We start from the raw sequence: 20441 nt of genomic DNA on the forward strand, positions 1-20441 counted from the left end.
TTTAAGGGGAACACAACATGTGAAAAAAGTTTTACTTTTTAGATACCTCCAAACTTCTTCCCACAAATAGGCAAGAAACCTCAAGTTCAATGCCACATGACAGTTTCTGACATTTTCTAACGCACTCAGATGAAAAGTGCCCACCAGAAAAATAAATCGAGACACTGCAGCTTTGTGTCATCACAAGGACATGCATTGACCTGAAACAGTAGGAGAAAGCCGCAACTTGCAGCAGCACTGCAAGCAAAAGTGTATTGCAGCATTAACTTGTGGTTTTTTTATAACTATTTTTGTGATAAAAAAATTAGAAAGTAGTTATAATGTAAAACTTATTTCATGAGGTCAGCATTTACTCAGACCTTATGGTATAGGGGTTTGAGGGTTTCAAACAGGAAAGCTTATTTAGTCAGCCATACACAATTCTTTGTTTGTGGTTTAACCATCATCTATAAAACTTTATATTCATAAAACACACAAAAATCATGATACAAATTCACACCCCAAATATCACAACAAACATAACAATCAATCATCACTCATTTCCATTAACAGAAAAACCATTCAGAGTCAAAACCAGAAACTCCTAACTCAAGCCTTCATCTTTGATTGCAATATCTGAACAAGTGGCCACAATATATCCATCCTATGAATGCTTCTGTTATTCTCCCCCTGTGTACCAACAAACCACATTTCACATTTCTAACCAAAAACCAGTTTGAACCCATCTCAAATCACTTCATAAATCAACACAAATAGGGCGGGCGTGGGGGCATACCTCGACGATGAAACACATCCAGGTTTTATCGCCATATGCGTCTGTTACTCCTTTCAAAATGGTCAGACCCAACGTCCTGATCGCTTCACTTATCTCCAGGAAATGAACACCTTCGTCGCACATCATCTGTAAGCATGCACGAACTAAAATGTTGGCAAAAGATGAAAATATTTTAGGGTTTCTTCGAGTTATAAGTAATGACTGTACCTCCACCAGCATTTGCCCATCGACCCCCATATTTTCTACGATTATTGGACATACTTCTAGCTCATTCCCTACTTCCATTGCCCAGCTCGAACCCTGATCCTGACCGTATACACCTCTTTCCTTGCTGACCAACTGCACAACAAATAGTAATCGAACCATTACTTGGGTTCAATTACGTTTCTTCAACTGTTGTGGGTTCAAAAAACGAACTTTAACACTTTGTTCTCGAAATTTGGGAAGAAAGGAATGGAAACGAAGTTCTTTATTTGTTCTTTAAGGGGAAGAGAATTATTGGAAAGGAAACTTTTCATGTTCTTAAACCGGAAAGAAAGATATCATTTTTACAAATATACCCTTTATATTTGTTCTTTTCATTACTTTTCCTTATTGTTGTATGAGGGTACTTTTGTCATCAAAAAAAAATCACGAGACTCCTTTCGGATGGTTTTTTTGTTTTCCGCCCCTTTCCTTCTAAAACAAGGTTTTGAGAGGACGGTGCAAGTGACAGGCAAGAAGGTAAGCGAAGCCGTACCTTAAACTCGGTACATTTATCAATTTTATCGGCATGCTTGGTGATACATTGCATGAAAACCATGTGTTTGATTGTTCGTTCCAGAAGTGAATCGATACTGCACTGTGACATAAACAACTCCTTTCAACAAAACTCAAATTGTTAAAGAATGACCAGAAACAGGAAAACGAGCGTTTACCTTTGATCCACTGGGAACAAGCTGTCGGAGTTCCTTAATACGATCTTGAATCAGTTGCCTATCTCTCGGCCTCGGTCTACAACTTTCACCAGGTCTAGCTCGTTTTTTCCCAACCTTAGCCGGTTCTTGGGACCTCTGATCTAACTGATCACTACATCTACTAACACTTGCCGATGAGAAACGCTCAAATGAGTAACAAACCGAACCACTGGTTAGCAAATCGCTAGGAGGCTGCAGCCGTTGGAGGGGCTTGACTGATTCACCAAATGACGTTGACCCTTTATTGTCGCTATCGCTGCAACAAACTTTAGCCACAACTGCTTCCAAAAGATGTTCAGAGCCAGATCTTTGTGTTAAGAGATCACTATTGCTCGTTCCTCCAAGAATCTCGTCAACCGTTATGGTCTCGGTTGTCATTGTCTCCCAATCGAAACTATTCTTCTGCTTATAGAACGCTGGTCCTAGCGCTTCGTACAACTCGCACCCAGCAGGGAACTTGAAAGACTCTTTAGTTTCGATTTGGCCATCTGATGTTGTGGGCATGAACAAGTTCCGATTTTCATCATTGGTAGGTGCGGATTGGATGAAATCTGATAACGGGTTTTTTCTTTCTTGATGATTGTTGATCGTTTCAACTGTTGACCACGTATTTTTTGATCTGTTATTCTCCATCGTTCTATCTTGATTGTTTACAGGCTTGTGAAATCTCCCCGATACTGAACTCGTGGACAAATCCGTCTGGAAAAACGATTACATGCTAAGATTTTAGACAACATCATCTATCTTTATAGGACGTCAGATATGTCTATATGTCCTAACAGACTGTTTTATAGGACTTGACTTTTTATAGGACCAAACTTTTGTGCCTAAGCTGTTGCAATAAGTTGATAGGAAGCTTTTGGGTGTCTTAACAAGATTTTAAGACACCTTTGAAATAAAGTGTCATATTAGCTTTTAGTGTCATATGTGGGGATGTTTGGTTGGTTTTTCATTAAGTCATGTATGGATAAAGTTGTCTGTATGTTAATTAGTTTGTCTGTATAGATCCCGGAGTTTTTTCATAGATCAAGGAGTGTGCTTTTTAATTGGGTTTTAGAAAAAAACTTGGCTTTCTTTATAAAGCTCCCTCTAAAATCTTACTGAATAAGTCACTTTCTATATCATTAAGCCACTACCAAATAGTCACATATAGTTGACCAAATAAGTTGCGAGTCCTATTAAGCTCATTAAGCTGCTAATTAATGACCGCTAACAAACAGGCCCATGAAGAGACTAATATGACGTTTTATTTCAAAAATGTCCTAAAAAACTTGTTAGAACGTCCATGGATGAACTTTTTAGACGTAATTGTATTTCAATGGTAAGATTCTAGACGTACGATGCATGGAGAGCAGTCCGCAGACCCCACGAAAGAACTTTTTAGCTCGAGAAAGATCTCTCTGATATGGTTCACCGTCTTCAAATCCTCAGCAATCTGTTTAAAGAAACGATAACACCATAAAAACTTGAACTTGCCCAGAATGCAAGCATTTTATCGGCAAATAGCCGAGGTATAGTGAAAGTAAGAACTTGCTTACGGTATTTAACGAGCCGAGTTGCAGAACTCCATGTGGAACAACAGCGATAACGACAACGGTCTGCATAGCATAACGATACCAAAACACCGATCATTTCATTTCCACCGGAATGTCACAGATTTAAGTTGCGGAACAAAGCCTTGGTGCACTCGCTACAATAAAATCGCTTTTATAGTACACCAAATATGTCTAAATGTATAGGATTTAGATTAAACTACAAGTTTGGTCCTTGTGGTTTATCGAAAATAATACTTTCAATCCAAGCAGTTTCAAAATTACAAGATGGCCATCGTGGTTTGCAAAAAGGTCCAGATTTGGTCCCTCCCTCTAACAGTCGTAAAAAAGTTCCGTTAAATGAGGGACATTTTTGTCAATTTATCTATCTTTCACCTAATCAAGTTATAGGGACCAATATTATAAAATCAATTTTGATCGAGTAAAAGACAAAAAATTGATAAAATGACAAAAACATCCCTCATTTAACAAAAAAATTTAATGTTCTTTAGGGAGACACCAAACTCGGACGTTTTTGCAAATCACGATGGCCATCTTGTAATTTCAAGACTGCATGGACTGAAAGTGTTTTTTTGACAAACCACAGGGACCAAGTTTGTAGTTTACTCTAGGATTTAAGTTTATAGGACCAAAGAATTCTACAGTCATATGTAAAAGTGTTGCCATTGGTTGATACGACTTATTTGGGCATCCTAACAAGTTCTTTTAGGATGCCAAAACTGTCCTATCAATTTATTGTAACACCTTTAAATATGAAGCACAATTATAAAGCAGTTTATTAGAATATTTAAACATATTTGACGTCCTATAATTATAAATCCGATTTCCTTGTAGTGGCTAGGGACGCCCTTTTAGCTGTTTCAAGTTCGATAAGTACATGACATGATTAATTCGGGGACGAAGAGAGGTGACATACCCTGATCCCCGCCGCAAACTGTGTTTTCCATCCTTCAAAATGCTGAAAATTAACGAAATAGGATATAAATTCCGATGTACGAACTCCATCTTACGGTCCACAATGAACTCCCTAACGAACGGTATCTACCACTATAAAGTAACACTTAAAGATGACGTTATAACATGATATTTACCGACATACGAACTATTTCTCACCTCATCTGAGGACCAAGATCTATTAACGAGTTGATGCCCAGATATCCATCGATGTTTACATGTACCCGCAACCCGTCCAACGACCCTACACGACGAAGAACACAAACAAGCATGTTATGGACATGATTAACGATCTAATGCATGCACATGTGAATAAAACGTTATTGGGTTTTTTAACCAACATACCCTTCCCCAATAGAATACGTGCGATAAGACATCCTTGCAACCGCTAATCTAACAAGATCTTGGTTCGAATTGTGGCCCATGTTATCGAACCAGTTGCTCATCAAACGATCGTTTTTCTCTTTATCGTCGCAATAAGCATCTTCCCAATTCAACACCCTGCAAACATCTCTAGTTTTGGTAAGTTTTTCATACTCATTTGGATTGCAAGATTGAAGGGTATTTTAGATATTTCACAAAATTTGAACCCAATATATCAAAAGTAAGGTTTGGTGAGTTTGGAAGGGGTAAGATGTATACAGACCTTACGTCAACCACTGGAGTTGAGAGGTTGTTTCAGTAAGACCCCCGACGTGTGCACGAAACAAAGGTGATGCAAGCACACAATAAGATAGATAATATAACACATAGAACAACAATTCAAATTCAATGGTTCTTTTGCAACAAAACATTGATTACAACGGTTTAAAAGTTCAATTGCTCGATGAATTTCATGAAGAATTGGATTTTACGAGTAAGAATTTTGAAGATTAACTTCGTACGAGTAACAAAACACCGAATACACATTCCTTCCATCTATGAAAAAACTCTCCAAAACAAAAACTTCCCCGATCAGTATCCAGACAAATTAATCCATACATATAACTTTATCCATAAACAACCATCAACCAGTTTTCCATTAAGCTTTGTGTGGATTAATCTGTATGTATATATTGGAAATATTTTTGTTTGGGAGGGTTCTTTCATTATGGAATGAGCATGTTTTTTAATTGGGAAGGACAACTTTGGAAAAAAAAAACTTGGCGCTATGCATAAAGCTCCTTACCTAATAAGCCACTTTCTATATCATTGAGCCACTACCAAACAGTCATGTATAGCTGATCGAATAAGCTGAGTCCCATTAAGCTCATAAGCCACTAGCAAACATGTCCTTAATCCAACCAAACAACCCCTAAATCTAAGCAAATAGCATATGCAATTCCAATCAATATTCAACAAAGATTTAACATAAAAAAAGTTCTTGATGATCATCTTACATTGGAGATTGATGCTTGAGCTGCCAGAAAACGGCATACTTCCAGTCACTGTTAACACACAGATTCTTGAGTTCTTGGTGTAATTCACCACCACCCATCTTCTTCTTCCCAACTAGCTTAATGAACTATGAACCCCCCCCCCCCAAAACACAAACTAAAATGACCTTTTTAACCTTTCTGCAAACCCTAACTACCCCTGTAAGAACCTCTACCAGCCTGTTTCCGCCGAAGTCCCGCTCGCCGCTTTATCGGTGGACCGACTGTGGGAGGAACAAGACTACCCAATCCCATCTTCTCCCCCAAAATCACTTATAAACCCTAACCCTAATTAGAAACCCTTTTAACAGTTTTCAATTAAATCAACAAGATCAACTCTCAGAAGATCAATCTTTACACAAACTATGACCAAATTCAAGAAGTGCACCATCAAGATTCAAGAAATCTTGAATTGTTGATTTCAATGTGATGATTGCAATCAAATTTCCAAGAAATCTTTGATGGGTGTTTTCGATTTCACTCAAGATTCAGCTAATATCAAACGACATCGATGAAAACAACATGAAGAATCGAATCTTTTCATGAAATTTTGATTCTGTTTTCAATGAAAAGAAGAACACCCAGATGATCAAAAGCTTTCAACAGATAAAGAAAAGGTGGTTCTGTGTGGGTTTCATCTTTCAAACTTCTGTTTATAAAAAGAGAGCCACTTTTTTCCCCTGTTGTCAAGATTTACACCCCAACACCCTACACTTTCAAAAAGTTGCTGAATTGGCCCAAGTTTTCTCTGTCAAGATTTATACCCTACCACCCTACACTTTCATAAAGTTGCTAAATTGGCCCAAGTGAAAACCATGTTGCATTTTGGTCCATATCATTTATGGGATTTATGAGTCACCTTTTTATAGACATATAGTCCAATTGATATGGCAAACACCATGATATGTGAAGTGAAATTTGCTTCTTATCTTCCCCTCATTTTTGTTACTTACCCTTTTTCTCAAATCAATGATTTTTATACCTAAAAGTTGTGACACCAACAAAACACAAACCCTCATTGATATCTTCTCATTATCGTTCATCATAGCTATCAATCCGGTAGGTTTTCGTATATTTTAAGATCAATATAAACTACAACAACCGTGGGACGTATAACTCAGTTGACAAAAGGACGAATCGACTTTGTTCAGATACACAAAAGATCCAAGTTTGAAACCTTGAACCCCTCCGACAGCCTCATACGCTGAGTCAGCTCTGAAATATCTTCTCACATGTGGTTCCTAAAAAGCAGGTTACGTGTGGGACCGGTCGAAATTGTCAGTCATCAACCTTCTGCTCAAAATATAAACTACAACGAAAGTGAAATAACTTGGTCTTGTGATTATTCTCCAACCAAAACAAAAAACTAAAATTTTTGACTTCTTGTTTGTATAGTAATTCTTTCAGTCGTTGTAATAGTTGAGAGACAGGATTTTCTTAAACAGTAAAAAGTAAATGAAAACAGAAAATTAGTACATACAGAGATAATATAAAAACCAACAATAGAGAATCAGGTAAATAATACAGTTTTAAAATTGAAAGAGAACAAATATGAAGATTTATGTGATTGTAAATGATCTCTAATCATTGTTTAAGATTATGGAGTTTCCCCTTTTTTGTTCAGGGAATGGAAATGCATGAAGTCGCGACAAATTTACCAATACAATCAAACATGGTTTAAAAAGTGGAGCAAAATGATGATAATTCCAAACTTTAATCATATTCTCTCTCTCTCTCTATATATATATAGATAGATATATGGGAAATCATATAAAAACCGTTTAGAAGTTAGATTCCATGAAAATCAGTTTCCATGTGTTGTTACATAGATAAAACAACATATGAAATCATGCAGCGTCGTTTCATAGATGAAACGACAAGAATATATATATATATATATATATACACTTGGGATCATATGAGACCAATGGTTTTTCGTGAGACCCGTAAGACCAATTCTCAACCCTTGGATTAGATTTACAATCGTCAGATCTGAACATTCATAAACGCCACGAGACTTCTCAATAATTATAAAATTGTCACCGTGCAACTTTAGACCATTGGATCATTAACTTATAAAGTTGATCAATGAATATAAATTGGTCTCACAGGTCTCACGAAAAACCCTTGGTCTCACGTGAATCCAACCTTATAATATATATATATATATATATATATGTTTATGAATGTTCAGATTGTTAGATTGTAGATCTAATCCAATTGAGAATTGGTCTTACGGGTCTCACGAAAAACCTTTGGTCTCACATGATCTCAAGTCTCTCTCTCTCTCTCTCTCTCTATATATATATATATATATATATATAGAGAGAGAGAGAGAGAGAGAGAAATCATATGAAAATCGTCTAGAAGTTAGATTCCATGAAAATAAGTTTGCACATGTTGTTGCATAGATGAAACAACATATGAAAACATGCAGTGTTGTTTCATAAATGAAACAACAAGAAATGTTTTGTGTGTGAAAAAATACAAAAAAAATATCTTCAAACATAAAACACGTACACATGAAAAAGAGTGCACTAGTTTTAATTCAAACCCATATGATACTTTTAGTTGATTATCATCTATGAAGTAATACATGAAAATGAAAATGATTTTTATAGTTTTTAACTTTTATATAACTTACATTCTCTCTTTATATAAGACTATAAACTAAATATTTATATCCAAGTTAATATTCTTTAGAAGCCAACTTAGGGGTTGTTTACGAAACGCTTACCAGCAATAATCACTACTCTAATTTACTTTACGGGGTAAGATTCCCTGCCATCAAAATGGATTGATGGTAAGCGTTTATAACCCGGTAAACACTTACCGAGTAAGAGTCATCACCCTCACTTACCGCGTAAGACTCTCGATCCTTGTCTTCCCTTTTATCAATTAAGATTTTCAATCTTTGTTATGCTCATTCGGTAAGGTAATTGAACCGGTAAGTACTTAGTAAATGACCTCTTAGATTATAGATAAAATCATAAAAAGTAATTTTAATAATTAAAATAGAATAAAGTTTTCAATAATTGTAAGGTAAAAGTCAACAAAAAAAAACAATCAAAATAAAATATTTTATTTTATTTAAAAAAAATGAAAATAAAAGGATTGAATTGTAATAATTAATTATAGAATTTATTTAATTCAAATTAAAAATGATAGAAAGTAGATTTTGTAGCTTAGCTTTTTAGTGACATGTAATCCTGAAAGGGTGACTATTTAGTCTCCAATCCATCTTTATCACTAAAAAAGATTTAAAATGTCATAATTTCTTTTTCTTTTTTAATATTATTTTTACAATATTTTCCTTTTTAACTTTTATGAAATCCACTACTCTTAGTTTAGTGGCCAGTTGGCCACCAACCTTTTAATTTCTTTTCAACATTAAATTAGTATTATTTTTTTTAATAATTAATATATATATATATATATATATATACACACACCGAGGTTTAGAGAAAAACCTCAAAAAATAAAAAAAATTGAGAAATACCTTGATAATCATTCATTTGGACTGTATGCACATATACATACAAGTAATTGAAGTTGTTTCTTGGTTTTATACATGTATGCATGCTATGTACATGTACATTCTGGATAAACTGTTTACCAATTACTTGTACATACATATGCATACAGTCTTGACGATATTTTTCAATTTTTTATTTTTTTATTTTGATTTTCCACTGAACCTGAACTTTTATATATATATATATATATATATATATATATATATGATATAAAAGAAAAGATTTGAGAGTATTGAATTGATGACATCAATTAGTAAAATATATAAATGGCTTTTTGTATAATATTGGTAAAAGTATATATTAAAATAATAGTTAAAAGAAAAGCATCAAATTTGTCAACTCACTCATCATATTCATCCCACAACAATCCAAAATCTCTCTCTCAAGGTATCCAATGCAATAATCTTATCTTCGTTTTGCTTTGGGCAAATTACATCAAAAATTAATGTATTTTAATTTAATTACTATTTTGGGTAACGTACTTTTAAAACTTTAATTTTGGTATTTAAGATGTAAAGTTTTAAATATTTAAGTACCCGAATAACCAATTAAAGACTAATTTTAGATTAAAAAAAGAGTAATTTTATATTTAAAAAAAAATCATGCCACTAACCATGTTAGCAAATAATATTGAGTTGGATACCACATCAATCGGCACATCAATATGATAACTGGTTAATGCTTCAACCGTTTATCCGGGTACTTAAATGTTTAAAATTTTACATCTTAGGTACCAAAATAGAAGTTTTGAAAGTACATTACCCAAAATAGGAATCAAGTTAAAATATGTTACTTTTTCATGCAATTTGCCCTTTTTGCTTTCTAACTAAACCATATTAATCAAAATTACACCCTTATTTAACAGCTTAATAAGTTTAACGAGACTTTGTAACTTATTCAGTTATATACAACTTATTAAATCATATTAATCAAAATATTGTTTATCAATGCATATTACTTAAATTTTTTAATTAAAAGTAAATTATGCATAGATACAACTTATTAAAGCTTTATTTTTTAATTCGTATAACTAACTGCAGATAAACGTAATCAAATACATTATAAACATAATCAATTATAAGATAAACATCTCATTTTAAATAAAAAAATCTTAAATATAATTAGGATAATAATTGAATTCTAACATAATTATTATCTTTATAAAAATTATATTATTAAGTGAAAATAAATTACTTCGTTGTGAGATTTAAATTAAATTATAATAAAAAATTTGAATTAAAGAAATTATATAAAAAAAAGAACTTTTAAATAGTTAATTTTATATTAATATCCATATATTTTTTCAAAATTTTATGATATCTTCAAATTTATTTTTATTCAAAAATAAAAACAATATATTTCTCTAAATCACATAAACCGTATTATATTAACAAAGACAAAAAATAAAACGAAATACTAAAATGAAGATGTATCTCGCTACATTGCGCGAGTACCCTTATAGTATATATATATATATATATATATAATTGTTTTATAATAGCTTAATGATGTATAAGTAAGTTTTTAAGCGGAACTTATACAGAAAATCAAGTTTTCATTTTCAAATTTGTTCCTCCTAATTAAAAAACACATTTATTCTATTTATAAATAAACTCTCACAAACAAAAATCTTTCTAATCTATATAGAAAGATTGATCCATACAGTCAGTTTTATTCATACAAGACTTAATGAAAATCAAACCAAACAGGCAAACACCGCTAAATTAATGTTGAAAGCGTTTGGTATACAAGATTGAACTAAATATGACAAAATAAAAACTCATTGTTTCATGTTTGACGCGACATAGGAGTAGAATAAAGTGGTATTGATTGGGGTAAATAAAGATTATTTTGTTTTATTAGAAGAGGTGGAACAAAAATCATAAGAATGAAATAAAACTAAAAGATTGTTGTTTTACATCCATTTGATAGACTTAAAACATCATTTAGTTTAATGGTCATATCACCACCACCACCGTTAGAGATACACAAAAAGCCCTAAACTCAAGCCGGCCTTTAGTCCAGGACTCAAAAGTCCCAAAATTTTGGGGTCCATCCCAACTCAAAAACGCCTGATCAAACCCATTTTAACCTTAAAGCCCACGCCCGTTTCGCTCACTAAAACCGAGGTTTAAAGACTCGGGCTCAAGCCTGAAACGCCCGTGCCTTGTGCATCTTCAAACACCATCGCTCTCAAACTTGTCCAGTCTTATCATAGTGGTACCAAACACCAGATGTTGTCCAATTCAATCTCATTCTCTCCACATACCAAGCCCTAATCTAAAAGTTACAAGACAAAAATCAAGCCACCCCAGTAAATCTCGCGCAAATTAAAATCTAGAAAACATAAATCTTGAAGAGAAAAATACCTAAACACATGGAAAGGCAAACACTACATATGCTAATACTATTCAAAGAAAAGTCCCTTTTACATACAAAGTGTCCAATTTGCACAACAAAAAGCAACCAAATATCACAAAAGTTTGTATTACATCAAAAAAACTAGCCTCAAAAGGATAGATACAGTTTTCTACACACTTTCTAGAAAAGCCAATTGACCGTGATGTTTCCGAGCCAAATGAAGAGCGGAAACTGGGCTAACGCAATGAAGAGCAGCAAGTAATGATGCCTACTGGAATCGAAACTTCTAACCTCCGAAAAAAGGACCCGTTTCATCGTTTTCACCAAGAAGGTTCMCATACACAAACAAGTCCATGGCATCAAGAAGTAGTAAGAGTAGGAGAAGATGATTTTACCAAGGACCGCTAGACACAATCCGGTGAAGGCGTATCCCGCGTATGCTACAATATCTAGCAGTGGTGCCTCGGCACCGCCCAATGAAAATAATGACATCTTTAGAAGAGAAACTTGTAAAAACCAACCCACCATTCCCTTCATGAAAAGCCAGTTCAGAGCTTCTGGGGTAAACCTGCAATTTAATTATTGTTAATGATTTAAGATAATAATAATGATATATAATTTAAAAAGTATTTAGATAAAAATCTTAAAAATAACTCGTTATACAATAAAGGTCTGTTTGTTAGCAACTTAATCAGCTTAATGGAACTTACAGTTTATTTGGTCAGCTATAAATGACCGTTTGATAGTGGCTTAATGATATAGAAAGTGGCTTATTTTTTAAGCTTTTAGGGGGGAACTATATGCAGAAGACAAGTTTTTTCCGAACCTATCCCTCCCAATTAAAAAACACGCTCTTTCCATCTATGAAAAACCCTTCCAAACACAAACTTTCCCAATCTATATTAGACAGATCAATCCATAAAGACAGCTTTATCCATATAAGACTTAATGAAAAACCAACCAAATAGCCTCTAAGTATTGCCATGGTTCTAAATAAGTTACGAGTCGAGGCTATGGGAAAGTATGCACTTATAATTTCAAAATGGACATTTATTTTAGAACAAACTGAAATAGAAATGTGGACATTTATTGGGATGGAGGGAGTATTAGCTTGACACATGATGAACAAATCACTTGACGATTTCATAACCTAAGGTTTCACGCTTGCAATTTCATAACTTAAGATTTCCCATAGCCTCAATGTAATTGAAAAGAAATGTTATAAGCATGGTGAAGGTGATACTTACTTCCCTTGAAGTCCCAAAGAGAAGCCAGCAAGAACAACATATGTACCAAAAGCCATTAACGGGATATATAGATCTGGAGCGTTGATATCATAAATGGGGGGCTTATATGATAGCCTACCCCCAACTGGCTCAGTAATTCTTGTCCAATGACCCTGAAGATTACAAAATAACACATATAGTTAAGCAAAGAAATATCAAAAATGAAGGCCAAGTAGGATGACGATAAGCTAGCACTTACCCTGTGCAGAAATGGGAATAGAACCACCTTCAATTTGTTCCTCACATAGTGGTCATTGACTTGGAAATAATATTGTGGATCAGAGAAGTACCTGCTAATCTGTGAACAAAGAAGACTGTAAATAACTAAACATCAATCTTTAAAATCACAAATCACAGTGTGTGATTGATTATGCAGCCATAAAATTTCCGAAAACATTAAAATTTAAAAAGAGACGGGTTTTTGCCTAGCCTAAAGCCTTGAATATAAATTGTTTCCTTCATATAAGGGTTAGGCTGCATCTGTTCAATCAAGTTGGTGTTCCAAATAAAGTACCGTTATGTTCCATTAAACCATAGTTGTCAGTTTGTGAAAAGAATTGGGAGCCACCCTATTAATTTCATGAACTTGAGTTGCTTTGATCTGCTTCAACTTTTTTTCTAAGATTGTTTGTATGATAAGCTTGAATATAAAATACAAAATGTAAGCATATGTGTGTATGTATATGACTATATATACACAAGAATGTTGTCCGTTCTTGTTCAGTACACTTTTACCAAATAGCAACAGAAACATTTTGTTCATGTCGCTGCAAACAGATATGTGATCAATGAACTCTACATCTTATTTCACAAATAAGATTGACATTATTTGATTCATGAATAGAATAGAATCAAATGGTACAATTTTGATGATCAGAAGCTAAATATCTAAATATATTATGCTTGATAGATTTTATTGAAAATACTGCGTTACTATGTGCCAAAGATGGAAAACACATTACATGACACTGGCTTGATTAACTACAAGTCTACAACTGTTAATGGAAAGAATTCTATTAAGAAAAAATAAGTAGAATTGTGATTTATTTTCTATTTAAGTTCGAAGAACTTAAAATGTTGAAACCCAAAAGGCTCTCATTTAATTTGGAGACAAAACAAAAGAGAAAAGGGTCATTAATTTGGGATGTTGGAGCAGTAAAAGTTGACACCCACAGCCTCACAGCAGTTTTGTGTGGTTGGTAGCTGGAGGTCTTCAATCAAGTCGTAGGGTACTTTATTTATCATTCTGGCAAACCATGCTAACTGCCCATGACTTCAGGCTTCCTCTATGTGGATAGATTTCTCACCAACTGCTGCCCTTTACTACCCCACGAAGATTGTGCTTTTAGGCAAACAGCGGAACAATTATGTTAGGACACAAGATAAACATCTATAGCACAATCTCCAAAACAAACACTGCATCATGTAGCACAAAGAAACCATGGCAGTAAGAACTCCCCAGAGGCATGTTAGTGACCATAGTGTGCTATCAAAATGTTGTTAAATCCCAAAGATTGAAAAAAGACAGGGAACACCAGCATGCTATGTCAAGATTGCTTTAAATTTTGTACAAGCAATATTAAAAATCCAATCTTGCCCTTCTCTTTTCCTTTTCACTCACACTTTTGCATGCGCCACTCTACCCTATGGGGTAGAGGTCAGGTCTGAGTATCCCATCCCTCTGGACCATGCTTTCAAATGGTATATACAGGGTTTGTTTTGTTTGGGTTCAATGTTACAGCAAGAATCACAGAGAATGATTAATAGCCAAACGTGATCTTGTTTACTCTCTCATTCTTTTAATTTGCATCGAAGTTTCCATTTAGGATTATCCAAATACACGTTGAGTATCAATATGTAGCAGAAATTTTTACATCATGTTCYTATATTATCCTCACTGCAACTGTATAAAAGTACTACACTAGGTACCATTGCTCAAAGCATGTCCTTCCCATTGTTTTGGAAGCCACTGTGTGCATTTTTCCCCCTTAATTCACACAAATAGATGAACTAGCTTAAATCTTGGAGCAATGATGTATGAACAAAAAATAATTAAATCATGGAAACCGCCTTTTGTGATGTTACTTACATTACTTTGCACGTACTCAGAGCTTGAACCTAAGATTTTTTCTCCATAGGCACMAAGTCCACCTCTGATTASACCTGAGCCGGTACCATAAAWAGGATTTCCAAAAGGAGTTTGTGGAGTGGAAGATGGTCTTGGCGCCCCAGATGGGTTTCCAAGATTGTCATACATACTCGGGGACCTGAAAAAAAAAAAAGAGGAAATGTTGGGACACTGCTACTTTGCAAGGATACAGGAGTACAGCCGATTCTAGGAAGGCWAAAGAAAAACAAGACTAACATACAGATCTGTCAAAAAATACAGTTGAGTGAATATATAGAGGCTAAGTAGAATGATGTTATGCAAATTTAGTTCAAAGTTCAAAATTTGACATTATACATTTAKAAGTGCAAAAAGAATCATAATGACATCTTTCTTTCTCCAGAAGCTTGGTTTCATTAATATTTAATACACACATATTTCTTGAACACTGGGTTCATACMACCATTCTTGGCYAAGACAGATATTGCCTCTACCACAAGATCCACTCAAGTACTTCRTCCATCAAAAAATCTCACTTGTTGCTATGCACTCTTCCAAACAAATGCATTTTGTGAGAAATATTTTCCCACCTCATCCTAAGACCAATTATTTAAAATTTTCCAAAGTATGATTGTACAGAAGGTGTGATCTATTATGGAGATATGATAAATGGAGTGTGTGTATCATAACATTTTCTGCCATTTGAGTGTTTGAMATGGGTGTGGTCTAACCTTGGAAGCCTCAATGGTCCAGTTTAACATTGTGGAAATGCTACAGATCCACCCATTATAAGTATGGTTGCATCAGACCACAGGGTCACAGGGACTAGGAGACAGGGTTACAGGAAACTTTAGATGGTCATAAAATCACCTTGTAATTACTGTTAAACAACAGTTATATTTCCAAAGCAGGATGAAACATGAACTGAACAACGATACAATATGCTTGTATTGATCAACTTTGTCTAGTTAAGCAGCTTCGTCACTGAGGCTTGCATAACCTTTCTCTAAACTTTTAGCTAGGAAGTGCCATAAAATCTCATTAATAATACTTCAACTCCTCCATTCCAAGATCAATGACAAGTCTTGACTTTTGTGTTCAAGCTAGGTGATTTTAGAATCCAAAACTGGTTGTACGCCAGCGTACTTAAATTGAGCGCGTGGAAAAACCCATTGGGTACTATTTTTGATTGAATAGAAAGTACTGTACTACCAATAACCAAGTTCGCAATCACAAACAACTAACTACAAAACCATACGAATTTTGAACTCTGAAACATGTTTGACAACACAAGTCCAAATCCATCCCTAATTTTTTGGAACGAGTAAAAAACTGCATACAGATCGCCATTCTTATAGATTATATGTTTTCAACATTCAATTTAAACGCATTGATACAATTTCACAACATACAAAAAAAACTGAAAGTGTGCAAAGTACACCGATATCCGTGATATACATCTTACAAAACACATCCTTCAGGTCCGGGGCAACTTATTATGAAATCGAAGAGTAAGATAAGCGATGACTGATAAACAGATAGGTTACAAGTGACAATTAATGCATCTATGTGTAATTTAAGAAGAAAACGAACCAGAAAAAATATCCGATGAAGAGATAGCACACTAAACGAGATTCCGATGTCTGCGGCGGTGGTCGACGGAGGATACTCGAAGCAGATCTGATAAATTTGGGGATTTCAGATGCTTGGGGCGTAAGGTTTGTAAATCCCTTCTGGAATGGAAAGCGGGGGCTATATTGGAAATGGAACTAGATTTGCCTCGAAGCTAGTAGAAGTTAAATTTACACCCTCAAACTTTTTTAAAGTTCAAATACACCCCCTCTATGTTTGGATTTTGTAGTTTTTTCATTTCAGTTTACCTTCCACAATTCTTTCACCTGCTTACAGTCCAATTATGTCCATATACCAAACGCACCATAAACAAGTTTCAATATTTATCTTCTTTTTTGTTGGCAGCCTCAATGTAAATGACAACAAGATACAAGCTATGTTGTGATCATCCATTCTTGAGAGGGTTGTTCAAGTTCCGGAGTCGCAACAATTATGCGTAGTCAAGGATCTTTCAGCTCATGATATTATTATGAGAATGATGAGGAAAGAAAATTACTTGATTGGAATGCTGAATGATATTATTAAGAACTTTTGGTGCTTGACCTACATGGGACCATGTCTCTTGTTGTCCAACATACCCATTATATGCCTAAAAGATGGCGTGGGAAAGAAAATACCGAGTTCGTGCAAATGGAGTTTAAAACCCTTTTCCAGGTATGTTTTCTTCTCTGCACCTTTTCATTTTGGATATTGAAGTACGAAGATTTTGCATTTGATGAAACTAAGCGTTAAAACTACAAATCAAACCAGCTTAACCGAACATAAACCCACATGAGGTGAGGTGGGGTCTAGGGAAGGTAAGATGTATGCAGACTTGACCTCTATCCCAAAGAGTAGAGCGGTTTTTTCCATGAAGACCCCCACCTTGTGAAAAGTATAACAAGAGAGGGGATGTTTGGTTGACTTTCCATTAAGTCGTATATGGAAAAAGCTATGTTTGAATTAATTAATCTGTATAGATTGAGAAAGTTTTTGTTTGAGATGGTTTTTTATAGATGGAAAAAGCTTGTATTTTAATTGGGAGGAGCAGGTCCAGAAAAACTTGGTTTTCTGCATAAAGCTCCCCCTATAAGCTCACTAAATGAGCCACTATCTATATTATTAAGCCACTACCAAACAGTCATGCATAACTTACCGAATAATTTGTGAGTCCCATTAAGCTCATTAAGTTGTTGTCCAGTTTCTGTCTCACCAAATGTTGAACAACTATTTTGTCTTGTTCTGAGAAATATCCAGGTAACCATTTATTATGGAAGGTCCATACAAATAAATATGCACATTTGTATAGCATGCACACGTGCATAAATAACTTCAATTACTTGTATGCACATGTGCATACCATCCAGATGAACAGTTACTAGGGTGTTCTTCAATTTTTCATTTTCTTACGCTTTGCCCCTGAACCTGATCCTTTATATATGTGTATTTGTTTTAATGGTTGTTGAATGTTGAGTTTATGCTGTCTCGTAAATTTATGAGCTTTCAAAGTAGCTACCCATCGTGGGAGCCAAATATTACACGGAAATAGTTTCTTTCAACCCTCAAGAAATTATGGGACCAAATAATCCCTAATCAAATGCAAGAATGGACTTCAAACATACAAGCTCAAGATTGTAGGTGGCTCGCTGATATTGATCATAAGCATTATCCTTACATTCTTGACTGGTACTATATGTCTCATGATCAGATTCATCATCATTAGGATGGTGCACGAGCATCGAGATAGGGGCCATGGACGTTGAAGATGATCAAACTGGGAGCTATCTTGAAGCTGCTTTTACATCTAGAACGGTTTTACAACATCATGACCTCAGGAACTCCGGCCAAACTAGGTAGAGCCACTGGTGGGCTTGGGGTGGATCACAAAGCCCATGAAGAACGGATATCTAAAAGTGATTCGTGGGATCTCAAGTACTCCGATTCGTTTCTGGTTCTATGTAGATTCTTGCAAGAAAACTTTTAAAGATTATTTGTTTTACGTGTATATATGTTCGTTAGCGTTAGAATTCGAACATAAATCGAAACTTTCGATAGGTCATCAGGGGTATAAGAGTAATCTTAAGCTAGATGATGCTGTAAATACAAAACCATTTTGTACATTGATCAGCTTTTCATATTCATTTATTCAAGAACTTATGAATTCATGCCTAGGGGCATATTCGGTATTTCACATGTTCATGTAATCTTGTTACAAGAAAAGGAAATCGATATGTGAATTCATGTGAGACAATTAGACCATCTATTTTGATATAAAAATAGTGTAAATACAAAATCTTCTTCAAATTCATTACGCAAAATTACATTTTTTGTCCCTATGGTTTGTTATAAATTATGATTTTCATCCTCGTGTTTAGAAATTGCAGTTTTCGTTTCTATGGTTTATAATTTATTGTTATTTTCATTCTTATGATTTATAATTTATTATTGTTTCGTCTCTATGGTTTACAATTTGTTACTATTTTGGTTCTTTGTACTTAAAAGTGTGAATCAGTCTTCAGACGAAAATAACAATAAATTGCAAACTATAGGGATGAAAAGCACAATTTCTAATCCATAAGGACGAAAAATCTGATTAGTTTTATAACAATACCTTCATATCTTTAACTTTACAAAGTATAGCCAATTTTTGTTTTTCTACAATAACTTGATATATTAAGAGGGTGTTTGGTTCAGTCACAGAAATGAAAATGAAAATGACAGGGAATGAAAATAAGAATTAATTTCCATTTCCACCGGTTTGGCCTAGAATCAAAATTTGGGCTTTTGAGAAATTGAGCTTATTATATTATATAAAAATAAACAGTTTCTTTTATCTTCATTCTCATTTATTAGTGTCTAATACCTCAAACCAAACACCTCTTAAGTGTTATACTATTTTCGTTGGTTAAAATTAAAATGTCATTATACAACAAACTAGAGTAAAAATGCATGCATCTCATACTTGAAGAACCGATTTATAAATTTGAAACGTTCACGCTAAATATAGTACAAGTTACAAAATGATACACCAAATAGTGGTGGCCGTCATTTTCCTTGTCATCGTCATTCAATGGTAGGTGGTGGTGGCAACGACTGGTGTGGTGGGGTGATGGTGGTAACAATTAGTGGTTGTTGGTGTCGGTGGCCTGATGGATGGGTGGAGGTGGCTGGTGGGTTGTCGTGGTTGGTAGAGATGGGTAATGGTTGTGGTAAGGATGGCAATGGTGTCAGTGGGTGATAGACAAGTAGAGTGGTGGCAAATGGTGACAGTGGCGGATCTGATATTTTTATCATTCCAATTTTAAGGGGTTGTTTATTTACCTCTTAATAGTTTCATTAAGAGACAGTCTCTAACTCGTTAAGAGATGAATCTTGTTTGATAAAAAAAAAGTTTGTCGCTTAATGATTCTAAAACCATCTGAATGATTTTGTATCATGAGCCTCTCTTAACCATTCGGTGCCCTAATTTCATCATAAATAATTATCAAACAATTATATTTCATTTTGCACTATATCTTGAGATGTTCTTAATCATTTTGCACCAAACCATTTAGCAACTGTCCAACAGTCTCTAATACTTTTTTGAACTATAATGATGGAAGTTTGAAAGATTTTTGGAAATTGGAAACTTATATTATTATCTCCGTATGAAATATTCGAGTGTTGAAAATCTACAATTTATCTCATTTCTGAAAAATATAAATTATCTTAAATATAATTTTTTTTTAATTAAACAAGCTATATTAAAAAATGATTATTTTATTATTTTTAATGAATTTAATATCTACTAGAAGGGTACTCGCGCAATACAGCGATATACATCTTGATTTTAATATTTTATTTTATTATTTATCTCAGTCGATGTTATAATATGGTCTTATGTGATT

General features: G+C 34.3%; 2 protein-coding genes across 2 annotated transcripts; both read right to left on the minus strand.

The window, feature by feature from the left end:
- Window positions 1–420: 420 nt before the first annotated feature.
- On the minus strand, window positions 421–5715 carry LOC112507961 (transcription factor EMB1444-like). The gene is made up of 11 exons (XM_025112716.1): window positions 5618–5715; window positions 4584–4739; window positions 4398–4482; window positions 4201–4242; window positions 3270–3329; window positions 3071–3166; window positions 1693–2430; window positions 1515–1616; window positions 983–1114; window positions 776–901; window positions 421–669 (listed from the first exon to the last, which is right to left on the minus strand). Exons 1-11 carry the CDS (start codon window positions 5713–5715, stop codon window positions 589–591), a joined length of 1716 nt encoding a protein of 571 aa, XP_024968484.1. The 3' UTR covers window positions 421–588.
- Window positions 5716–11542: 5827 nt separating this feature from the next.
- On the minus strand, window positions 11543–16668 carry LOC112508080 (protein YIF1B-A-like). Its single transcript, XM_025112859.1, has 5 exons — window positions 16537–16668; window positions 14926–15103; window positions 13036–13134; window positions 12798–12949; window positions 11543–12118 (listed from the first exon to the last, which is right to left on the minus strand). The coding sequence occupies exons 2-5, from the start codon at window positions 15091–15093 to the stop codon at window positions 11731–11733; spliced, it is 807 nt and encodes a 268-aa protein (XP_024968627.1). The 5' UTR covers window positions 15094–15103; window positions 16537–16668; the 3' UTR covers window positions 11543–11730.
- Window positions 16669–20441: the final 3773 nt, after the last annotated feature.

The sequence above is a fragment of the Cynara cardunculus genome (genome assembly GCF_001531365.2).
Source record: "Cynara cardunculus var. scolymus isolate 2C chromosome LG 2, CcrdV1, whole genome shotgun sequence".
NCBI lineage: Eukaryota > Viridiplantae > Streptophyta > Magnoliopsida > Asterales > Asteraceae > Cynara > Cynara cardunculus.